The following is a 25,371-nucleotide window of genomic DNA, read 5'->3' on the forward strand; positions in this document are numbered from 1 at the left end:
TTTAAGAAGATGTGCAGTGCTTTGTGGACTGACATTGTAGTTCCCCTTGATCAAATGAAGCACTTTGATCAACATGGAATTACACTCATTTGTCTTTGACACGTTACCTTTTGCTCATGTCCATGCTTTAGTTTTCATCAGGTTACTTTGGATGTTAGGCTCTTTGCCACCTGCTTTACAGCTTTGTAGGAAGAAACATGAACCCTATCAAAAAAGCATCTTTCTGCGACATGAGATGGTGAGATTTCTTTCTTCAACATTGGGTTCAGTAACTGACCTATATCGAGCTTGGAAAAGTGGATCTTAGAGCTAGTGATCCCCCTGAGTTTAAGGAGAGAGAAGCTTCTACCCCCAAAACAAGAAAGGAAGATGCACCTGTTTATTTTTCTTTTTTTTAAGGAAAGGTTTAGCTTCTGCAGAAGATCTGAGCCCTCTTTTAGGTGCAGGTCAATAACTGATTGCCTGCCTGAGTGTGTCTATTAAAATAAGCAAGAGGTCAGCAGCAGTTACAAGCTTAAAATTAATGCTTCCTGGCACTTCCTGAACTGAAGAGACTTTCATAGAATCATTGGGCCAGTACTCACGACCCAGTTTTTTTGTTATAAGGATATTGACAATCCACAAACAGATGTGGGGGAATCCTTTTAGGTGAAATGAGCGCAAATGTAAGAGCATGGGTCCTCTTTGGTAAAACCGCCACAAATGTAAAAATGGAGGGGATTCTGGCTCCACTTGGTGAAAGGACTGCAATTAAAGAGTCAGGGGAGAGAGCGCAAAAGAAAGTGCTGGATGTGTTGGGTTCCCCCTTGTGACACATGCACAGATAAAAACAGGGATAAATAATTGGCATCACTGTCGATCACTTAGACGACAACCCGTGACCCACTCATGCACACAACAGCAACCCATGACGCACCAGTGGCAGTAAAATACATCTCGACTCATCAGTTGAGAAACACTGGAATACAGTACAGCGAAATTCTACTTGCATGTTCAATTTTGATACAGACATTATTGTTAAATGTACTGAATACTCTAGAATATAGAACAAGGTTAAACTGTCTATTAACTGTCCCAAAATTTTACATAATTTCTTAACCCTTAGCTATCTGCCTCTTGAAACTGTCTGATATATTGACATACAATTATTTTTTGGATTTTTGTGTGTTTTATGAACAGGATAACATGACCTTCTTACTTATTGTGCTCAAGCTACTGGCTATTGCATTTCATAGGTCAATCACACCAATAAAGTTTTTTGAAAAATATTCTCATTATGTCTCCTTATATCTGTCCATCCATCTTACAAAACCCACTTATCCAGAGTGGGGTCAAAGGGAAGCTGGAGCCTATCACAGCAAGCATCAGGGGCAAATCAGGAACAATCATTAGATAGGTTTTCTAAAAAAGCATGGTGGACAATTAGGATGAAAGTTTAATGATCATACTATAAAAAGTTAGACAAATGAGAGAAGACAATTCAGACCATTAAGCTAATTTGTTTAGCCAGCAACTATACAGTTCCAGTAATTCATTCTGATAGTCTGACATCCTAAAGTTTCTGCTTTAACTACATGAATAAGTAGTTTGTTCCACAGTCCCCCAACTGTTTACCTAAAAAAGGGCTTTCTGACTCAAGCCTTATAATGCATTTCCCCTTAACTTTCACCAGTGCTTTTCAGCATGTGATTCTGTTTAATAAAACTGGCCCATCATTTTTTTTTCCATTAAGGCCTTTGAGGACTCTAAACATCTTAAACAGGTCCTCACATAGCCTTCTCTGCTCCTGTATTTGCCCTTGAACTTTCCCAGCAGGATATGCCATTCAGTCCAAGTATGCACTTGGTGTCTTCCCCCTGAACTTCTTCTAGATGATGTTATGTCTGTTTTTGGAATGTAATTACTTCAACTGAACACTGAACTTCAGATGCAGTGTCCCTAGTGCATTACTGAGTCTCAGCATAATATTCCTTAATTATAATTAACAGGTTTTGTGATATAACCCAAAATTTTACTTGACTTTTTAATTTTTTCTGCACTTTGGACAGCACTGTAAACTTTTATGCACTTTTCAGGAGCTGCATCTTCTGCGTTGGAATTGTCCATCTCTGATTTCAAATCAGTGCTCCATTTGCCTGTATGGAGCACTTTTTTTCATTAAAATTGAATTTCATGTGTTTGCCCATGTTTTTTTTTTTTAATTGCTATTGCTTTCTTTAGTATATTGTTTGAAGGAAGCACAAGACTGCTCGTCTTTCTAAGAACAGTAATCCCACTGTAAAGGATTATGGTAGAAGCAATCATGCTACCAAGATGCTTCTCTGCTTCAAAGCTGGAAAAACACCAAAAAACTAAAAGACAAATAAATGCAATGAAGCACAGAACATATATAACAAAAAGTAATCTGCTGAAGTCTGTAAAATACTTGGGATTTTAAAGATTAATCTCTTAGCAAGAAAAACATACACTTTCAGCCGAATGAATGCTTTAAGAAGCAAATGCTTTGGAATATGTCAGCCGAGACCCCACCTCAATCCAACTAAGTATCTGTCATGGAAGACTACGGTTAACCCAAAGTCCACCTGAACAATTTTACAAGGAAATGACTAAAACTGCAGTTTCCTGTTTCCTGATGTGTACAGATGGTGTAGATGTACCTAAAATGAATTGTGATGCAATTTCTGCATCACTAATTTCTGAGTCTCTACCAAATATTAAACACCTATGGAATCAATTATATATTTTTTGTTTTTCATCTTACAACTAGTTAAAGAAGATTCTGCAGAATTTATGTTTCACTTTCACAAATGGTAAAAATCCAAATTAAAGCACAAGATATTATGAAAAAAACTTTCAGTGGGCAAGTATTTTATTAATAGATTTATTCTATGAGCCAGGTAGGCTTGTATAAATGAACTGTTTATTATTTTGTCAGCAATTTTAATTTGAAAAGCTAATCAAGAACAATATTTTGAAAAGACCAAAAGCAAATTAATATACAAATATACAATAAAACAGCAACATTAATAAAGGGCATAGGGTTGTTAAAAGGCCAACAGAGGAAAATGCTGCATGGTACAGTGGCTAAGGCCACTGCTCCACAGTTAAAAAGATGAATTTGATCAACTGCCCAGACATTGCCAATGGAGAGTCCCGTCCCTCCCCATCCAACCCCCCAAGTGCTCCAAATTTCATTTGACATCCTAAACTGGTCCTAAAGGAAGTTAGTTTAAGTGGTAAAAGAAAACACCCACCTCTCAATTTTACGATTAGACATTGCAGCAATAAGCATCTGTTTCTATAATATTCTCTTTTGGGAATTCAGTATAATTTGAAGTGGTAAAAGCAACAAAAGGTCCTGGAGTTAAATAATTGAACAACTAGTATAACATGATTGAGCAATTGCAGGAAAAGCATCAGGTGAAGGGAGAGAAGCTACATTATGTATTTGCAGAACAGGAGATGTTGTACAGTGAGACAGGCATTGAGAATGTTAGGAATGGATGAATTACTTAATGTCTATAGTATAGGGAAAATTGGTCACAACAGCAAAGTCAAACTTTTAAGTAACAGGTGGTTAGGTCAAAGCTTATAGATGATTACCGCTATCTACCCCTCAAAGTTGACTAATGTTGACATCCACCTCAACCCCACCCTGAAAGTTAATCTTCATAGAATATCCATTTTTAAAGCTAAAACAAAAATGAAATCTAAAGTCATTCTCACAAATTAAAAACTAATTGATGTAAGTTAGCAAAAGTAAAAATGAAAATAGAAATATAGTCAAATGTTCATAAAACTAAAGTGAAACTAAACTGAAAATGTAATTAAAGTTAAAAAGGTATTCAAAAAAAATTTATTTAAAAATGGAACTATAGTAACCATGAAAGAGAGGCAAAAAGGTGACACCTTAGGAGAGTCTGGTCAGTTACATGAGAAGAATCCCCAGAACTGCAGAGAGCGCAGGAAAACGTGATGGGTAAACCCAAAAATGCTTGTTGAACTGATTCTGAATTCATCATTGTCGTAATAATTTGTTTAAGTTAATAAAGTCATGAACAACATTCACTTTAAATCTTGCCTTTTTATAACATATATAAGTAGGAAAAAAGTGTGTGTGCTCAGTATTTTTGTACAGACAAAAAGCAACCCTGTGAGAGGCCTGAGAAATGAGCTGTGATGGGTAAAATTCCCTGAATAGAATTCCAGTTATTTGAGTTTTGTTTAGTCAATGCTGATGACAGAAAATTAATAATTATCTTACTTAAAACTCTTCAGATTACTTACCATTGATGTAAACCTGGGATTTATAGATTTTCCTGCTCGGACCATCCTGAATAGAACAGACAACGCCACTGTTGTCATCAGGTATTACAATTTGACTAGACATTGTAATAAGCCCATTTGGGCTTTCCAAAGCTTCAACATCTCCTGGTAGAGATTTTCCTGCTATAGATCTCCATTGTAACAAGGGTTTTGGGTACCATCCCTGGGAGTCACATTTTAAGGTAACACCACCATCTTTGTTGGCCAAACTAAGCTGGGGCCTGTCACCCAGATCTGTAGACCGAAAAAAAATAACATAAAAACCAGCTTATTAAAGAGCAACTAGAGAAATAGCATTACATAAAAATGGATAAGATAAATAACCTGTTAAAAAAAAACACTACTTCTATTTAAAAAATAAAGTTTATACAGATTGATATTCTTTAATTACTGTCCTAATATAAATTTGCTATGCATGTCATTTTAAACAATCCCAAAACTCCTTTTTAAACATAAAAGTGTGTTTGTCAGCAACTAAGTGTATATAATCTATTTTTTCATCTGTAAGATTCACATTTAAATTTTTATTTCATTTTCATTTAGATAAACTATTTTTATTGAAAATGTTTGTGCTCATTTATGATTTATTAGCTTATTTTATTTAATTGTTTGTTATTAATTTTATTACAGTAATAAAGTTTCTTGCTATATATACACACACACTGTCACAGACACACACACAAGAGTGGCTTTAAGTGCATGATGTATCTTTGTTTTTGATGCAATTGCAATTAATTTTTCAGATTTGTAATTACAGTATCCTGAATTGATAGGTGAAAGTGTGTAATAAGAATAAACAGAAATTGAGATTTTGGTTAGATAAGTGAATTAGAAACAATTAATTGAGCAAATTATGCAATAATGGTACAAAAATACCAAATACAATCTTTATCATAATTTTTGTAGTTTCATCAGAATGAAACATTCTATCTTGTGCTCAATCGATTAACAAATCTCTATAGCAGCGCCCTTCAGTAATGTAACAGTAAATATCTGATTAAATTTTATGAATGAGGCAGATTTGAAATATGCAAGTACAAAAAGTGCAAAATATCAGAGAAGTGGGACTTTTCAATATTTCCCCAATATTAAACAAAAACATGCCAATACATCCGAAATAAGACATCTACTCTTAAAAATTAGCAAAACGCAAAAACAGTAATTCTTCTTGACTTACTTGAAATTGTTAGTTGCACTACTATGTCATTAAACCAATCCTTTTCAAAGACAAAGCACTTATACTTATTTTCATCTGAGACACGTAAATTCATTAGTAGCAAGGAAACATTTCCAGATGGCAGTTTGTCCAATAACAGGAAGGTCCTGTCTTTATATTGCTCGCTCACTTCCTGGATTGCTCCTGCTTTGTAGTGAAACACTGTTGTTTTATCATCATCTGTAAGCCAAGTGATTTCCATGGCTTTTGCTGAAATGTTAGGTTTGAGTTGACATGGCAAAACCACAGTTTGTCCCAATTTGCCAGTTATAGGGGTGTCTGATCCTACAAGCTCAAATTTGTCTGGAAAAAGATAAAAATACTTGACCTTAATTTATTGGTACAATGACAAGAAACAATCAGGCAATGCCTGTCAATTGGTCACAACAGATCAACAACAGAGTAGGCCGATCACTGCCACTGGGGACAGTTCAGGCAGGTCATACAACTAGCAAAAAACCAAGGTGAGCATCAAAATAGACTGGCCATAATACAGATAATCAGCTCATTTCTACAAAGAGGAATAGTCAAAAGTATTAGTTCTTACTTTCCTGTGAAAATGTCACTGGCAGGATTAACAGAAATCCAGCAATGAAGTTTCTTGACAGGCGCCGTGTCATGTCTATTAAAAAAAATAAAAAAGCAAAACAATTAAAGATGTTGCAGTTAATCAGATACTGACATGTGGACTACAAAGAATACAGTACTAAACTTGTTTTAGGCAGACTAAATGTGATATTAATGTCACGTGAACACCAGGAAGGAAACTGGTCCAAATGGGATTCCTGGATGGGTTTTTTAAAATCTGTGCTGGTCAGCTTGCACCAGTGTCCACAATAATATGTCATCTCTTCTGAACCCAGTCTACTGCACCGATATGCATTAAAAGGTCCACCACTGTCCCTGTACCTAAGAAATCACTTCCATGCTGCCTGACCAACTATCACCCCGTCGCACTAACACCTGTAGCAATGAAGTGTTTGAGAGGTTAGTCAAAAATCACATCTTCTCTGCAGAAAGAACTGGATCCGTGGACACGTGTTATATAATGTTTGGTTCTCATGTGTTTATGAAAATAATAACGAAGTACATAGACCACAGCAGTGCAAAAAATGTAGGGATTTGAGGACTTGGAAACACGTAGTTTACATGATCATACTGGAATTGTACATAATGTGCATTATAATTGCCTCTTATGTGAATGGCATCACAACAATCTGTGGATTTTATTTCCTTTTTCTGTTTTTTCTCTTTTCTTTGCAGGGAGAATACCTTTTTAAACATTCTATCTGTCACTATGCTGTACGTTTGTTTAATAAATCAACGACAGGTCCCTTCATTCACTGGCAGGACTACAGTATATGCAGGCACATGCGGTTTAATTTTTTGAACCAAAGAAATAGACAATTACTTATGGTGAATTATTCCTTCAGCACATCCCCGGCTTTTCTGGAGCAGAAAAGAAGTCTTGGAGACAGATGAAAGAAGTGATCTGTTGCCCCTAGGGTGAATACACAAAAAGTGGATTTTAACTTTTAAATTGCTCTGATATGTCAGTCTGTTATGTAAAAACTTCACGTAGGTATTTATTTAGAACAATTAGGCTGCTGTTTGCCTGATATCTGCTCTACTAAATGAACTGCAGCCTATGAAAACCAGATCAAGACTACCACCCTGTAGCACACCACTTTACTTTCTTGTGGACAATAACAGAAGTGTTTCATGAACTCTGCCATATGTGGGCACATGGAATAAAAAAAGAAAAAAACAAGTGAGGGTTTTACTAGTGAACAATATCATTACAGTATCCATGCCTCCTTTGGTGCTTTTCACACACCGGTGCCTGCACTCACTCCAGCAGCTACTCTCAATTACTTTATTTTTTTTGTAAGTTGCACACTGCCATGTTACTGGTATGTGAATGCCACTTTTAAAAATGTATTAACAAGTTTTACTTCTTGTTTTCTTCTTGTAATCACACCCTCTCTTTTTCTTGCTAGACACTTCTAGGTCATTGCATTTCAAATCAACTGATTTTCCAGAAATCCCATACACTTCAGTCTCAAAAAATTCTGAAATAAATGCCAGGTGTACCCATGCTATCCAGGAGACACCCTGTAAAATTATTTGGATGGAAGATCACTACTTTCCAAGAAACAGCCAATTTTGTGAGGGGAGAGGGGTGTCAAATTTAACACAGGTTTATTTTTTCATCAATTTCACAAGACCATATCTCAAGAACTAAACCATCTAACAGGATCATATTTTGCATACTGGTACTTTTATAGGTATAGTACATAACACAATCAAAATGTTTGGTTCAGATGACACCACGTGGTAAGAGCAGACCTTCAAAAATGGAAAAATAATATTTTGCGTCTTTGGCTTTGCCATGTTTAGACTTTCAGAAAGCATACTGCTAACTGATACAGCCTGGTGATTTATTTTCCCCATGTTTAGATACTTACACAGGGCTTTTTAAAAGGTTATAAACAAACAAAAAACTGCATCTCACTGACCGTTGTTGGTACACTAAGCAGTGCAATGACACACAGTAATGGCATCCAACAAGTATCATCTCTAGGTGGCCAATGGAAAGATTTTGCAGGATAGTTTGGATGCATGAAACATATCAGGTTGCCCGATTCCGCTTCACTCTTGTCACAAATCACACCAATCCAACATTTTCTATCACACATGCACCCAACATAGCCTCCAATAGGACACTGGTCTAATGTGAGGGACACATCTGATCCATCAGGAGGATCTCTGCTGCTGCTTCAGTAGTGAATATTCAGACAGTCAATTGACTGTCTTCACCAGACACCCGGCTGACATTGAATTTGTCATCTTCTGCAGGGATGTAACAGTGGCATTCTCAAGTACCAGGTACTCTTTTAGCCATAGAGAATCGTATTCTCTGTTCAGCAACATGAGGCAGGACATCGTCATTTGATGTGAAAAATAAGTTTATAACATTTTTGATAACTTATAAGAAACTAAATGATTACAATCATTGACGCATGGTACATTCAGCCTTTGTTTAGGATGGAAAATAAACATGAACGATTTGCATAAGAAAAGTAATGTTTTGAGAAAGAAGGAACAATGTAAAATAAATGAAAAATATTTTTTAAATGATCTGCACATTCCCACATGCTGCTAGGGCAGGGGTCCTCAATCACGGTCCTGGAGAGCCGCAGTGGCTGCAGGTTTTTGCTCCAACCCAGTTGCTTAATAAAAAGCACTTATTGCTAAAGTAACACTTCTGCTTCACTTCAGTGATTTTGAGCCCTTATTGCTTAATTTTGTCTTAAACAGCTATTTTAATTGCTCCTTATTATCAATAACATGCAAATGACAAGAGAGAGCAGCATTTCTCCATTTAGCTTATTTACATTTACACCTGTGTGTATTTATCTGCACTATTGGGTTTAATTAAATACTTGGAAGAAAAATGAAGAGAAAATAGTGAAGGACTGAGAATTACTCGTCCATTTTAGCCTTCAAATCATTTGCATGATAGAAAGGGAAAGAAAATCTAGGATATGAGAATGACCTGACATAGCAGAGTTAATTTAATGTCATAGCTTGTTAGTGCTTTATTGGCAAGAGTTGCTTTCTAATTAAGCAACCAGGTCAGAACAAAAACCTGCAGCCACTGCGGCTCTCCAGGACTGGGATTGAGGACCCCTGTGCTAGGGTGCTCTCAAAATGAAATGAAAAATGATTTTTTGGTCTGCTGTTCAAACCCTGATACAGTTACTTTTCTGTGTATTTCTTTTTCAGAAAGCCTAACTATTTTTCTGAATAAGGAAAAAAAAAATCAAAAGTCTGTACTGGTTACAAATATGTGTTTCTGAAGCCTTAACATAGCTAAGCCAAAAACTCAAATAAAATTTTGGTCAATTTCAAGGAACTGCTTTGACCATGCAGGGTCATTTGGACCAAAAGTTTAAATTTTGTCACTTACAATACCAATTAATGTACCAACGTGCAAAATCTGGGCTTGCTCAGTGGTTTAAGTTCTTGAGCTATGGACTGAAAAAAATTAGGCTGGCTAAAACTGACATCCCTGTCACCTCAGTGAACTGGCTGAATCGTGGAAAGTACTGACCTTACATCAAAAATAATTTACAGGGTGTCTCCTGACTAACATGGGTACAACTGGTCATTTTTTCAGATTTTTTGAGTCTGAAGTGTGTGGGCCATTGGTTGATTTCACATGGAATGACCCTTTCTTTAAAAACAGTCCATCTCAAATGTTACTGTTCCTTATGCCAGCCTCTCTTTTAAATTCACCTTTTTGAGCCAACCTCTATGGACGTTTATTAGTAATAACATTAAATGTGCTGCTTCTGCTGCTGTAACACTGCTGTCAGCCTGCCTTCCATTACACTAACTTTATAGCTGATGGTTTATTATAGATCACTGGCAGAAATCTGTGTATTTGAAATGAAAATATGGCAACGCTGGATGTCAATTTTATTATTTTTCACATAATAGTATGTGAAGATCAGTATGTTAACTGTAACATGGAATTACCCTAACAGGTGACTGACAGAGGTAGCTGGTCTGCTGTACCTTTCAGTTTAGCAAACTGGACTCAGGTTGGAAACATTTTAAGTACCACTGACATAATTAAACATTTTTTTTCTTTGATTAAATCAATGTATGGCATATTTTATATTTGGCTTATATTTTAACAATATTTTTTAAGTTGATACACTGCTTAGTTTGTATTTTTGTCTGGTATTGAGAACACCAAATTAGTTGCTTTCCTTGTTTTGACAGCAAAATATTACTTTGAAAATACTACAAAATGCATAAACTGCCCCACCCTCTTCTTCCTACCCTGGCCACCAAAGCACTTAAAAAATCAACAATTATATGAAACAAAAAGAGGCAGATAATCAAAAACTGGCATTCATAATCTCTGTCTTTGTTAGTCTTGGCAACAGCAGGTCCAGCTCAGTGCCAGTCATAACAGCAACTCTATAAGTCTTCGATGAAATCTGGTATCTTGCTGCTTAAATCTTCAACCTAATAAAATACATTGAGAAATCCTTGCCATATGGAGAAACGGTATACAGACTTTACTGACACACATTTCAAAATACATATATACTAATAAAGGAAAATAAATGCAAGCTTAATATATTTACAGATATATACTGTACACTATAAACCAATACACAGCCCCTTAAAATTTGTCCCTCACATGAATAAACTAGTCCTCCTCCATACATCTTCCAAACCCGCTTATTGAAAGTAGGTTTGTGGATTTCCTGTTGCCAGGACTGGACTCAAAACTTCATGAATAAGAATATTTAAAAAAAAAAATCTACCCCTTTATTTACTTTAAAAATTCTGTTTTTTATGGGATATTTGATCTAAAACAAATACCAAATAAATGAAAATCATTTATCTATCTTACTACACAGTACGGGCTAGGCAAACAGTATCACTGGGCAAAAATGTTAAATTACCTGGTGAACCTGAAACAGCCATTTATTTATCCATTTTGTAATGAACTCAATTCATCAGGTGCAAATGGGGAACAAATCCAAAGGTAGGCAGCCAGCTAGTCGCAGGGCACATCTGCTCATTTACACCAGTTTTAAATGTACAGTATTAAAGTAAATTACAGTAGATGGATTTTATTCTATTCTTTGTTCACAAATTACACACTCTGAACCTTCATATAGTATTAGCTTTGTTGTACTGAACAGCATAGTGGCACTGCCACAGTGTTACTGCCTTAGGGCTAAAAAGCCCCGATTTTACATGCCAGTGGGAGTCACTGTGTGTACTTTCTACATTCTTAAATTTTTCTTCAATTACCCTCCTTTTTTGTCCATCATCCCAAAGATCTGCACGTCAAATTGGTTGACAACTTTAAATTTGCCCAATGCATGCACTGCGGCAGGCTGTTGTCCAGTCCAGGGCTGAATTAAACCTGGTGCCCAATGTTGCTGGGATGGGCACAGGCACTTAACAACCCTGAACTAAAATAAAAGGTAAGAAAATGAGGAATATGCATTGCTTCAGACTTGTACCTGAATGATGTGGTATGACCATGTACAAGGTGACACAGAAAAACGGGAACTTTTGAAATGTGTAGTGGCAGCCATGTACAGTTGGCAGCACTGCGGAACAGGGACCTTGAGCTGTAAACAATCTCGCCATTTAGTAATTTAGTAATCAATTGCAAGGCAATCAATGGCAGCTGTGCGAGAATTGTTCGGTAACTGTGTCATCTCAAGATTCGCTGACGTTCCCTGGCGCTCAAGATCACCGGATTTGTCCGTTTGTGATTTTTTCTTGTGGGGCTACCTTAAGAGTCGGGTCTACACGACTCGGCCAAGGACACTGAATGAACTGAAACAAAAGAATTCAAGACGACATTCGTGGTATCCCAGCTTAGATATTGCAGCGATCAATGGGGAACCTCAACAGCAGATTGGAAGCATGCATACGTACAGGAGGACGCCATCTACAGGACGTAATTTTCAGACATTGATAATTTGGATTACTGTCTCTTAAAAGGCAAGTTGTAGTGGTTCAATTGCTGTCAAAATTTTTTTGTTGGATTTTTTATTTTTATTGGGTTTTTCTAAAGTTCCCGTTTCTCTGTGTCACCCTGTATTTCACACGGTATATTCTACAGTGAATAACATCACCAAATTATTTAGGAAGCAAACTAATTAATCGGCAAAATGATTCCACTGTTCTTGCATAACTACTGTAAACAGCTATTTACATTGCCGAATAAGTTTATAGAGGAATTCAAAGCGTGCCCTTAATCTTATCTTTTAAATTAATTTGGAAGAGATCATCGCACACACCCTGAATATGCCATTACTGTAAAAAAACATTTTTAAACGTATACGTTGCACGAACGAGAAACTCATACGCTTCATTCTACATAAATTACTTCCTCAATCAGTACGATTCCGTTTGCACTTGCCAATTTCGAAATAACACAAAGCAAAAGTCAAGGCCACCATGCCTTACGCCACAGAACCTTCGGCCCCACCCAATAATCGTGTTTTAAGTAAGGTAGGTGCGTTAATTAGGTCAAATCAGACAGCGGAGATGTTTAAACTGTTTCTTGTTGCAGATGATATATATATAGGTTTTACTCTGCGATTCTGCACATTAAGCGGCACACCCAAATGCTGCCTCGCTGTCGTTGCATTTATACCTCTCGTGGCCCCCAATTGCTTTTTAATACAGCCATTGACTATTTATCATGTTAACACAGAAATTGTTCGAACCTGCAATTCAGTGTCTTCTCGGCGAGTAGAATGTCTGTGTTGTCGAAAGAACTTCACCTTACGATTGTCATTCGTTAAATAAATCGTTTTAGTGAATCAACACTGCGTTGAGACATGAAAGAGATTAAATGTAAAAAAAAGAAAAGAAAAAAGAATACTTTCGATTTTACACTGCGACTGCGCAAAAAGGAGGGTTAGTTGCGTTGACGTAGAACAGGGGGTGTGGATAAAACACAAATCAGTCCAATGCCGTTACGTTAGTCGACCTTTGGCTAGAGCCTGACCCGTAGCATTACTACACTGCATTACAATCCAAACATTCACATGCACAAAACAGCGCATCAAAGCAATATAACTTATGTGAGATAAAGTAATATTAGTTAGGAGTTGCTTTACTTCAAAGCCCACTACACATAATGACCTAGCGACAAGTTAACAATACGTGTACATTTCAATAAGACAGTAAAAAGAATGCGCAACTGCTGTTTTCCTATGACAATTTTGTAGCTTATGCGAGTAAATCGAGTAAAGCTCCTCATAGCGATGAGCAGGATGGAATGTCTAACTCCGACCTGCCCACATCTAACTATGGAAACGAAGATAACGTTACATAGGCACTTTAGGCAGGAATGTAATCCTAACCCCGACCCAGTCTGTTCACTCCCCCTGATCTCCGTCTTCCTCGTCCAGCTGCAAGGGCTAGTTGGAATAATCCGTCAAATACTTCAGAATACTGTATTTTATAGTGTCAAAGGCTATGGGAGAATGTAAGAATTATTTCACAGATTACTGAAAACCTTTAATTTCAAATACGTTAAAGACAAGTACGTCTAGAAGTGCCGTTATGGACGTCTGCTGGTAGCACTTTTGAAAAAGAAAACTTGCAAGGTTTGCCTGTGCTGTATCTATTGGTCACTTAACTAGCATCATGACTTTTTCGTTGAAGACGTGACCAATGGATACAAACTGTAGCCACTATTCTAAAGTGTGCTTTACATGTTCTTTTAGGACAACCCAGAGAATGTGCAGAGATGTTAAGTTCATGTAAATGTGTAAGAAATGTACAATTCTAAATTAGCATAAATATGTAGGCTTAAAGGTTATTCTTGCCGTATATTCAATGCTGACGCTGCTCCAGACACTGCTATTGGAAATTATGCCTTTCAGAAGATAAACTTATTATTGTATGTTAAGATGAAAAAATGTAAATATTTGTGCAAATTTTAAAATGTATGTTAAAAGAAAAATATAAATATAAAAAATCTGCCAATGTAAATACATTCAGGACATCTTCCTTTGTGATGCTCGTAACTGAGTTTTGATCACATTAACTTTAGCAATTCGTTCATTGAAAGTTTTTGGCAGAATCTTTATCCAGCAAAAATTCATTCATTTTTTATTTTGCACACTTTCATTCAGTTCAGGTCTCTGATATGGAGTTTTAAAAATGATGATTATCAAATTTCCTAGACTGAGTGGGATTCAGCTTTTTCTTTTAAGTCCTACTTGAGACCATAACAGGCATTATAAATGCCTCAATAAATTCAGGTGTCTCTTCCAAATGCTTTGAAACCTGTCATTGTTAAACCTCTGCTTTTAGGAAAATAATCTTGTCTGCTTAGTTTTAATCTATTTTGGGACTCTTTCCTATCTAGTCCAGTCAGAGCAAATCATAGCACTGAAACTGGTTTAGTTAAAGCAGTCAACAATTTAAGAATTAATCTGATGAATATAACACAACTGCACTTTTTTTTCTAGACCAGAATGTCACTTTTGACATTAGAGATCACCAAATTCATATTCACTGTCTAAAACAGTGGACTGGAATATCTGGCATGGCTTTAACAATCTTGTACCTTCATGTATTCCATAATGCCTGTCTTTATAACCCCCAGATGATTCTTTCCAATCTTCAAGTACCTGCAAAAAACTTAGAATTAACTGTAAATGATTGTTAAGGCAGCTTATTGTTTTTATTGCCAAAAATGTGGAATTTTTAACAATAAAGATAGATCAAGCAAGCATTTCAGAGAGAAACTAAAAACACATTTTTTCAGTTTAGCTTTTTCATAAGTATTATAATTGTTGTTTCAAAAATGTAAAGATCAATGCACACGTAAGTCAGTCCTGACTACAGACTAAAATGGCACTGGAGCAACTGAAGTACTAGATGGCGAGTGGTGTAATAAAATCCCAAAAACCGGCAATATAATATTTGAGGAGGCTTAGCCTGGCTAAATGACCCCCTGGACCTTACTTAACATTTTTTAGTGTAATGTTTGCTTTGAGCAGCTGGGTTGGTTGAATATGCATAGGTCAGTCATTCAAATGTTTATGAAAATTTGTAACAGTTACTTTTGTAATTTTTATATACTCCTTTCTATATTCAATTCAATTCAGTTTATTTTAGTATAATGCTTTTAATTGAGTGCAGGCTTACAGTGCTGTAACAAGTGTGGAGGACTGCCGGCTTCGTGCTCCGGCCCTCACCCCCAGGCCACCAGGAGGAGCTCTCCTGACAGCAGGATCGTGCCCCGAGTTCCAGCAGGGCCTTATGGACTATGTAGTGTTTTTACACAGCCCTGCTGGATACCTTGGGGGCCACCAGGAGTCGCTGTGGGGGGGCTTATGGGCTCTTTTGTGCTCTTTTGTGCTCCCGGGGTGAAGAACAGGACTGTTTGCACTGACCCGGAAGGGAAAAGGAACTGTGGTCTGATTGGACAGGAACGCCTCTGGGTCAGGGGCTATAAAAAGATGATGCCTCAGTCCAGACACTGAGCTGTGCTGGGTGGGAGAGGAGCAAAGTGTCTGGGCGAGGAGAGAGAATATTGTGGTAGTGTTTTTGCGGTTTAATATATGAGTAGTGTGGAAGGTGCTTGGTGTACTGTGCTTAAAAATAATAAAAAGTCTTGTTGTGGACTCAGTTGTATGCACTTCAGTGCTGATTATTTTGCTGAAACGACTTTTGCAGCCAGGATACCACATTACACGGGTGGCTGCCCCAAACCTTTATCTGTCCATGTCTCGTTCTTGTGACACAAGTTAACAGGTAAAATGCAAATACAAACTTTAAAAATTAATGGCATACTGTATACACCAAAAGACACAGATTTCTTTAAAAACTTAGTAAAATAAAGCAGTTTCAACCTAATCAACATAACTGAAACCTAATACAAGTAATATCTCTCCATTAACATTATTATTAAGCTATGGCCAGTGGACAACATGCGAAGGAAAACAAAAACTCCAGTCACCAGCATCCCTGGAGAAAATACATCTTGGGGGAGTTATAACAGATAAAATCAAAGACAAAGTCCAGACACACTCACAGTCCTGGAGACTCTGGCCAACAATAAGTAGCCACCCATGCCCTCCTGGGCATTGCATAGTGGAATCTGTGCTGTGCCATCCAATTTGACGAGAGAATCTTTCTATCTGCTGATTCCAAAGCTCCCAGCATCTCAGATGTCTTTTCCATGGGAATTAAAGCAGCTGGTTAGTAAAGCAATGGCACCAGATGTCAAAGCAGGACATCTAGAAGAGAAACAGAACAGAGGAAGGTTAGTAACAGTTCTTAATTAATGTATTACTTTTATTTTGTAAAATTGACTAATTAGCAATAAGGGTACCTAATCCGTAGCTCTAATCAGGGTATGCCAGGGTAGAGCAGTGAGTCAACCTGGACTTAAAAGCTGAGACTGAAGGGGCATCTCATAAATAAACTGGTATATATCATTCCACAGCTTTTGGAGCCCTGTAACTAAACCTGGACCTCCCACTGTTATTGCAATATATTAATCCTTGGAGCTTGTAGTAGGCTGGCATATTGAGATCATCTGCTGTGTGTTCTGGTTTTGTAAGTAATTATCAGTTCAAATAACTAAGCAATATGTAAGAAGAACGATTTTGAAGTCAGCTGTAAGTTTGACTGGAAATGGATATAAAGGCTTAAGAAGATGCGTTATGTGTTTGTACTTTCTGGTTATGGTAATGATTCTTTCAGCAGCATTTTGAATTAACTGAAAACACCATAATTTGAACAGCCTGTGAATAACACATTGCAGTAGCCAATCCAACAGAAATAAGTACATGAAGTAATTTTTCAGTATTCTCCATATTTATACACCATCATAATTACCTAAATTTTTTATCTGGAAAAACAGGTTTTAGATAGTTTTTAATATGTGTTTTATGAAAAACATGTACTGGTGTCAAAGATAACATCTAAGGTGCCAGCTGATTTATCAATACTAATGTTTAGACCAACTGATTTTACAAAAAGTAACAGAATATTGTTGTGGTCTGCATTATTACTTGATAAACAATAAACAGCATTTCTGTTTTTCCTGTATTCAGAGATGTTCTTTAACTCACTGACACAACTAATTAAGGACAAAACTGGAAAACATCATTTGGTCTAAAAGAAAGTTGTAACTGGGAATTGTCTACATACAAGTGAAAGTGAATGTTCTTTTTCTGATGAAAGTTCCTAATGGAAGCATGTAAAGTGAGAACAGTAAAGACCCGAGGATTGATCCCTGCAGGACACTATATTTGAATTCTGAGTATAATGACTGAGTACTGTCAGCACATTTCTGTATGTATTGAAATTGATTTGATAAATTTGAAGTAAACTACGCAAACACAGAGTCTAATGTCATTTCCAGCCTGTATAACAGAATACAGTGGTCAATGTGCATCATGGGACGATGTCATTTACAACATGGATTAAAGCATACAGCTCTAACACCATCATTAAGTTTGCTTATGACACAACGATGGTGGATCTCATCAGTAATGGAGACAAAGCAGATTACAGAATGGAGATTGGCGGACTGGTGCAAGTGCAACACGCTATGTCTTAATGTGGACATGATGAAAGAGATGATTGTTGACTTTAGGAAGGCCCATGTTAACCACGCCCCACTGTACATAGGCGGCTATGTGGTACAATTGTTCAAAAGCACAAAATTTCTTCGTGTGCACCTGAGAGATAACCTTACTTGGTTAATTAACACCGCTTCCATACCCAAGGGGTGCAGCAGCATCTCCACTTCTTCCTTCAAGAAGGAAAGACCCCCCTATTCTCACAACATTCAGGGGTACAATCGAGAGCATTCTAACCAGTTGCATCAGTTTCTGGTTTGGAAACTACAGTTTCTCTGACAGCAGGGTCTTACAACAGATAGTGTACACAGTAGAAAATATAATTTGGGACCCTCTGCTCCCCATTAAAGACATTTTTATTAAGTGCAACATCCATAAAGACTACAGCATTGTGGAGGACCTCTTCTACTCCCTCCCACAGTCTCTTTGGTCCGCTTCAGTCTGGCATTCGGATCAGTTCTGCAACAGCTTCTACCCCTTGGCTGACTAGACTCTGAACTCTGTGTTGCACCCCTATCCTCAGATATGCTCCTATTTTTTATTTACATGGAGTATACTTATTACATACAATTATTACAGTTGTTACTACCATTGTTTTTATTTTTAATTGCACCTATTTATTTATCATATCGATAACCACTGTGACCCAAACAAAAGAATTCATGAACCTCCTGCACACTTTTGATCTGAGCCAGCATGTTAGTCAGCCAACACACAAAGGGGGGCACACATTGGATTTAATGATTAAAAGCTGATATGAGGCAGATTGTGGATATCGGTTTATCAGACCATTTTCTCTTACTGTTTAGCAAAGAAATACCGATAACTACAATTAAGGAGAAGCGTATTGTTAAAAAATGCTTCCTTGACTCATCTGCAGCTTCAAGGTTTATTAACATTTTAAGCAATCAGTCCGTTTGTAGTGCTCATTACAACAGTGCTAATGAAGTGACCGCTGCCACTGACATAGGTGCTCCTGAAAAGATAGTTAAAAAGTCCTCCAGCAATGCTACTGCTACTGATTTAAAGAAAACATGCCGGAGAGCTGAGCGTAAATGGAGAAAAACTAAGTTGATTGTCCACTATGAAATATTGAAGGCTACAATAACAGTATACAACAATATAGTCCGACTTGAGAGGCAGTGCTACTTCTTTAAAATTATTTTAAAGAGTTTGCTTCTCTACTATTAATTGTTTGCTAAATACAGGCCACTCAATGGAATGCCTCCAAAAACCTTTGCTATTTTTTTAATCACAAAATTAATTATATTAGAAATAATATTGTACATCCCCCACTACTGATCTTATTAAATCTTGGTATTCCATTTTATGCAAATTAAATTCTTTCACCAGGATAGATTTACTAGTTCTATACAGAATAATCTCTCAATTGAAACCCTCCACCTGTGTCCTTGACCCAACACCAACAAGTTTTTTCAAAGAAGTATCCGATGTGCTAATTGATAATGTGCTTGACATAGTAAATTCATTAGATATGAGGGTCTTTCCAGACTATCTTAAGACTGCTGTTGTTAAACCCCTGCTCAAGAAAATTAATCTCGACTCCTCAGATTTTGACAATTTTAGATATATTTCTAACCTGCCTTTCTTAAGTAAAATCCTAAGCAAGGCAGTCATTATGCAACTAAATGATCACTTGAACAAACACGCTATTCTGGATAAGTTTCAGTTGGGTTTTAGAACAAATCACAGTTCAGAAACTGTGCTGGTTAAAGTAGTAAATGACTTGTTGATAAATGCGGACAGAGGCCGTTTATCTGTTCTCATCCTCTTAGATCTGAGTGCTTGCATCTTAGTGATTATTAAAATGGATATAGTGAGGATATTAGAAACAAACTTGATCCATTAGGCTTAAAAGTCAACACAGAGGTAAAGAATTTAGGGGTAATTATTGACTCTGACTTAAATTTTATATCACATATTCAGATTACCAGGACAGCATTTTTTCACTTAAGGAATTTAACAAAATTTAGATCCTTTATAAGTTTGCAAGATGCTGAAAAATTAGTTCACGCTTTTGTTTTTAGTCAACTAGATTACTGTAACGCACTCCTCTGAGGACTACCTAAAAAAGACATCAATTGGCTGCAACTAGTGCAGAATGCAGCTGCCAGAATCTTAACTAGGAAAAGAAAATCCAAGCGCATCTCTCCAGTTTTGATGTCACTACATTGGTTACCCGTGCCTTTTAGAACTGACTTTAAAACGCTGCTTATGGTTTACAAAGCCTTAAATAATCTCGCTCCATCCTTTATTTCAGAATGCCTTTCACCTTACACTCCAAACCGTAATCTTAGATCTTCAAATGAGTGTCTGCTTATAATTCCAAGAGCTAAACTTAAAAGACGTGGTGATGCAGCTTTCTGCTGTTATGCACCTAAAATCTGGAATAGCCTACCGATAGAAATTCAGCAGGCTAAAACAGTGGAGCACTTTTAAAAACTGCTAAAAACCCATTATTTTAATATGGCTTTCTCATAGCTTAATTTTAATGTAATCCTGATATTCTATATATGCATTCAATGTTTTTTTTCTGCAAACCATACCAATTCCTACTTTCTCTGCTGTTGTTTTTCTGGTTCTCTGTGGTGGCGATCTACACCATCAGCGCCTGATCAAGGCACCATGCAGAACCTACACTGATGGATTGAAGGCCAGATGTCCACGTGACCATCATCATCAAATTCTTTCACATGAAGCCTGAAAACTATGAAGACTGATTTAGATCATTTATGTTAGGTAGAATGTCCAGTGGGGGCTGGGTGGTCTCGTGGCCTTGGAACCCCTGCAGATTTTTTTTTTTTCCAGCTCTCTGGAGTTTTTTTTTTCTGTTCTCTTTCTTATTTAGTATTGCCTAATCTTATTTTTATGTTTCAATTTTTTATAAACTTTTCTTTCTTCATCTTGTAAAGCACTTTGAGCTATATCATTTGTATGAACATGTGGTATATAAATAACATTTATTTATTTATTTATTTATTTATTTATTTATTTATTAGTATCTGTTTCAATGTCAGTCAGTCAGTCATTCATTACCCAACCCACTATATCCTAACACAGAGTCACGGGGGTCCGCTGGAGCCAATCTCAACTAGCATAGGGTGCAAGGCAAGAACAAATCCCGGGCAGGGCGCCAGCCCACCACAGTTTATTTTAAAGTATTACTATCTATTCATTTGCCTTTTATTTATTCATTTGTCTATTTATAGTGTGGTACAGTTTATTACTTGATTTACCCTTATCCTATGTTTATGTGTAATTTGCAACACAGTCCTAGGGAACGTTACTTCATGCCACTATATGCTACAGTACTGTGTATGGCTGGTATGTCAATAAAGTCACTTTACTTGACTTGACTTGATGAACTGTGCCAGTCAGTAATGAGCCATTGATAATTCTAAGAATGGGTGCTGCTATAACAGCCATTGAGCTTTTCACTAGTTTTGTTGGACTAGATCCAAGGGACACGTAGTAGGTTTCATTTTAGAAATGAAAATTATTGACTTCCTTTTCTGTTATCAAGTTAAAATTACTAAAGTGGTTTACACAAGGAAAAACAGGGTGAGCCAATATTATACATGTATTTAGTTTACAGGGTAATTTTGAAATCTGGAATCTTATATTGTCAATTTTATCATTAAAAACACTTAAAAGATCTGCACTAATGTCTATGTTATTGTCAGGCCAGAGTTCACTCTCTGGATCCTGTGTTTCATTTAGTCTTATGTTCCTTTTATCATTGCTCATTGTTGTCCATTATATTCTATAATATTGTTCTGTTAATTTATTATTTGTCTAATTGTATTCTATTTAGTTATTATGAAGTTTCTATATGTTAGAATAGATTCTCTGGTGTTCCTTGCATTTTGTGGGTTGGTTGTTCCCCAAGAGGCAAGGCCAATTGTCACTATTGAGGGAGTGCTCATTGGCCCTATAAAGCCTTAAGAAAAATGCAGTCTCTTGCATGTTTTGTTTGTTTGTTTGTTTCTTTCTTTCTTTCTTTCAAAAAATTGGGTGTAGTTCTTTGAGAAAGTGAGAGTGAGAGCAGGAGAGGGTGGACTTTAAAGGTTTGTAATTCTATTTTTTACTGTTGTTTCATTCTTAATTATTCTGTCTCTGTTTATCTTTGCATTAGGGGTGGCTTACACTGAGGAAGGCCAGAATGGCCTCCACAGGAGGTGTTCATTTTCAGAACGGTGATTTCGAAAAGCTCACCCGACATCATGGAGTGAGACTAACACCGGAAGTATCCTGCTCTCTGGAGGAATGTGTGTTAGCCGTAGGGAATGTGATAGGCTGCAATAATGTTTGTTCGGCCTCAAGAATGAGCAGTGTGGTTGTTGTGCCTGTTGCTACAATAGAGTTTGTTCACAAATTGGTGGAAAATTGAGTTGTTATCAGGGACACTTTAACTCCCATAATGCCACATACTACTCCAGCATAACTGTATTTAATGTTCGTCCTTTTCTTTCTAGCGAGATCCTCGAAAGAGAGCTATCTTGTTAAGGACAGTTAGTCTTGCAGATTAAAATAATATCTTTAGGATATTATCTTTGTAAAGCACCCCAGTTGAAACATGTAAAGTTTTTAGGAGGCAGGTTTTAATGATTTTAAAAAATACAGCTGAAGAGTTGAACATAGTATTGAAGTTCAGAGTGGATGGTTATGTCGTGGCGGTAATCCCCGAACCCATTGGTGGACACCGGCGGTGAGGGATGCTGTCAAACTGAAGAAGGAGTCCTACCGGATCCTTTTGTCCTGTGGGACTCTAGATGCAGCTAATAGGTACCGGCAGGCCAAGCAAAATGCAGCTTCAGAGGTTGCTGACGCAAAAACTAGCCATGGGAGGAGTTTGGGGAGGCCATGGAGAACGACTTTTGGAGGGCTTCGAGGAGATTCTGGTCCACCGTCCAGCATCTCAGGAAGGGGAAGCAGTGCAGTGTCAATACTGTATATAGTGGGGCTGGTGCGCTGCTGACCTCGACTCGGACGCTTGTGGGTCGGTGGGGGAGTAGTTCGAAGACCTACTCAATCCCACTAACATGCCTTCCAATGAGGAAGCAGAGCCTGGGGACTCAGAGGTGGGCTCCCCCATCTCTGGGACTGAGGTCACCGAGGTGGTCAAAAAACTCCTTGGTGACAGGACCCCGGGGCTGGGTGAGATACACCTGGAGTTCCTCAAGGCTGTGGATGTTGTAGGACTGTCTTGGTTGACACGTCTCTGCAACATCGCATGGACATCGGGGACAGTGCCTCTGGATTGGTAGACCAGGGTGGTGGTCCCCCTCTTTAAGAAGGGGGACCGGAGGGTGTGTTCCAACTACAGAGCGATCACACTCCTCAGCTTCCCTGGAAAAGTCTATTCAGGGGTTGTGGAGAGGAGGGTCCGTCGGAAAACCGAACCTCAGATTCAGGAGGAACAGTGTGGTTTTTGTCCTGGTCGCGGAACAGTGGACCAGCTCTACACCCTTAGCAGGGTCCTTGAGGGTGCATGGGAGTTTGCCTAACCAGTCTACATGTGTTTTTGTACACTTGGAATAGGCGTTCGATCGTGTCCCTTGGGGAATCCTGTGGGGGGTGCTCCAGGACTGTGGGGTACCAGACCCCCTGATAAGGGCTGTTCGGTCCCTGTACAACCGGTGTCAGAGCTTGGTCCGCATCGCCGGCAGTAAGTCGAACCCGTTTCCAGTGAGAGTTGGACTGTGCCAGGGCTGCCCTTTGTCACCGATTCTGTTCATAACTTTTATTGACAGAATTTCAAGTTGCAGCCAGGGTGTTGAGGGAATCCAGTTTGGTGGACTCAGGATTGGGTCACTGCTTTTTGCAGATGATGTTGTCCTGTTTGCTTCATCAGGCCGTGATCTTCAGCTCTCTCTGGATCGGTTCGCAGCTGAGTGTGAAGTGGCTGGGATGGGAATCAGCACCTCCAAATCCGAGACCATGGTCCTCAGCTGGAAAAGGGTGGAGTGCCCTCTCAGGGTTGGGAGTGAGATCCTGCCCCAAGTGGAGGAGTTCAAGTATCTCAGGGTCTTGTTCACGAGTGAGGGAAGAATGGAGCGTGAGATCGACAGGCGGATCGGTCATCACCTATGGTCCTGAGCTATTGGTAGTGACCGAAAGAACGAGATCGCGAATACAAGCAGCTGAAATGAGTTTCCTCCACAGGGTGCCTGGGCTTTCCCTTAAAGATAGGGTGAGAAGCTCAGTCATCCGGTAGGAGCTCAGAGCAGAGCCGCTGCTCCTCCGCATCGAGAGGAGTCAGATGCGGTGGCTCAGGCATCTGATCAGGATGCCTCCTGGACGCCTCCCAACTGGGAGGAGGCCCCGGGGAAGACCCAGGACACGCTGGAGGGACTATATCTCCCAGCTGGCCTGGGAACGCCTCGGGATTCCCCCGGAAGAGCTAGAAGTGGCCGGGGAGAGGGAAGTCTGGGCATCCCTGCTCAAGGTGCTGCCCCTGCGACCCGACCTTGGATAAGCAAAAGAGGATGGATGGATGGCATCTTTACTTAGTTGCTTGACTCATAGCACTGGACAGGGAATAAAATGGTAAAAATAATTAATTGCTTCTCTTTATTCTGTATACTTTGCCTTAAATGACATTTTTTTAAAATAATGTTTTTCAAAAGTGCTCTGCCATTAACAAAACATTTTTCTAACTGAGTTTACAAAAATAGGTCAAGACCCCAATTTTAATTTAACAATTACAGTGGTGTGAAAAACTATTTGCCCGCTTCCTGATTTCTTATTCTTTTGCATGTTTGTCACACAAAATGTTTCTGATCATCAAACACATTTAACCATTAGTCAAATATAACACAAGTAAACACAAAATGCAGTTTTTAAATGATGGTTTTTATTATTTAGGGAGAAAAAAAATCCAAACCTACATGACCCTGTGTGAAAAAGTAATTGCCCCCTGAACCTCTGGTTGGGCCACCCTTAGCAGCAATAACTGCAATCAAGCATTTATAACTTGCAATGAGTCTTTTACAGCGCTCTGGAGGAATTTTGGCCCACTCATCTTTGCAGAATTGTTGTAATTCAGCTTTATTTGAGGGTTTTCTAGCATGAACCGCCTTTTTAAGGTCATGCCATAGCATCTCAATTGGATTCAGGTCAGGACTTTGACTAGGCCACTCCAAAGTCTTCATTTTGTTTTTCTTCAGCCATTCAGAGGTGGATTTGCTGGTGTGTTTTGGGTCATTGTCCTGTTGCAGCACCCAAGATCGCTTCAGCTTGAGTTATGGCTTTCTCCTTCAGGATTTTTGGTAGACAGTAGAATTCATGGTTCCATCTATCACAGCAAGCCTTCCAGGTCCTGAAGCAGCAAAACAACCCCAGACCATCACACTACCACCACCATATTTTACTGTTGGTATGAAAATGCTGTGTTCCTTTTAAGATGTAACGGGACATTTGCCTTCCAAAAGTTCAACTTTTGTCTCATCAGTCCACAAGGTATTTTCCCAAAAGTCTTGGCAATCATTGAGATGTTTCTTAGCAAAATGTAATGTTCTTTTGCTTAACAGTGGTTTGCCTAAATCTGCCATGCAGGCTAGTCTCTTTCTTATGGTGGAGTCGTGAACACTGACCTTAATTGAGGCAAGTGAGGCCTGCAGTTGTCCTGGGGTCTTTGTG

At 38.2% G+C, this 25,371-nt stretch overlaps 1 protein-coding gene across 1 annotated transcript in view; it reads right to left on the bottom strand.

Annotated features, from left to right (window-relative positions):
• The window catches only part of LOC120521910 (butyrophilin subfamily 1 member A1-like), a 19,953-nt gene extending 8,712 nt beyond the window's left edge, over positions 1–11,241 (bottom strand). Inside the window, exons 1-4 of the mRNA XM_039743342.1 lie at positions 11,032–11,241; positions 6,090–6,164; positions 5,504–5,845; positions 4,288–4,560 (exon numbers count right to left, since the gene is read on the bottom strand). Of these exons, the coding sequence (XP_039599276.1) occupies positions 4,288–4,560; positions 5,504–5,845; positions 6,090–6,164; positions 11,032–11,053 (712 nt within the window). The 5' untranslated portion in view covers positions 11,054–11,241. The remainder of the gene's footprint in view (positions 1–4,287; positions 4,561–5,503; positions 5,846–6,089; positions 6,165–11,031) is intronic.
• Between the last annotated feature and the right edge of the window lie 14,130 nt (positions 11,242–25,371).

This window comes from Polypterus senegalus, chromosome 1, assembly GCF_016835505.1.
Source record: "Polypterus senegalus isolate Bchr_013 chromosome 1, ASM1683550v1, whole genome shotgun sequence".
Taxonomy (NCBI): domain Eukaryota; kingdom Metazoa; phylum Chordata; class Cladistia; order Polypteriformes; family Polypteridae; genus Polypterus; species Polypterus senegalus.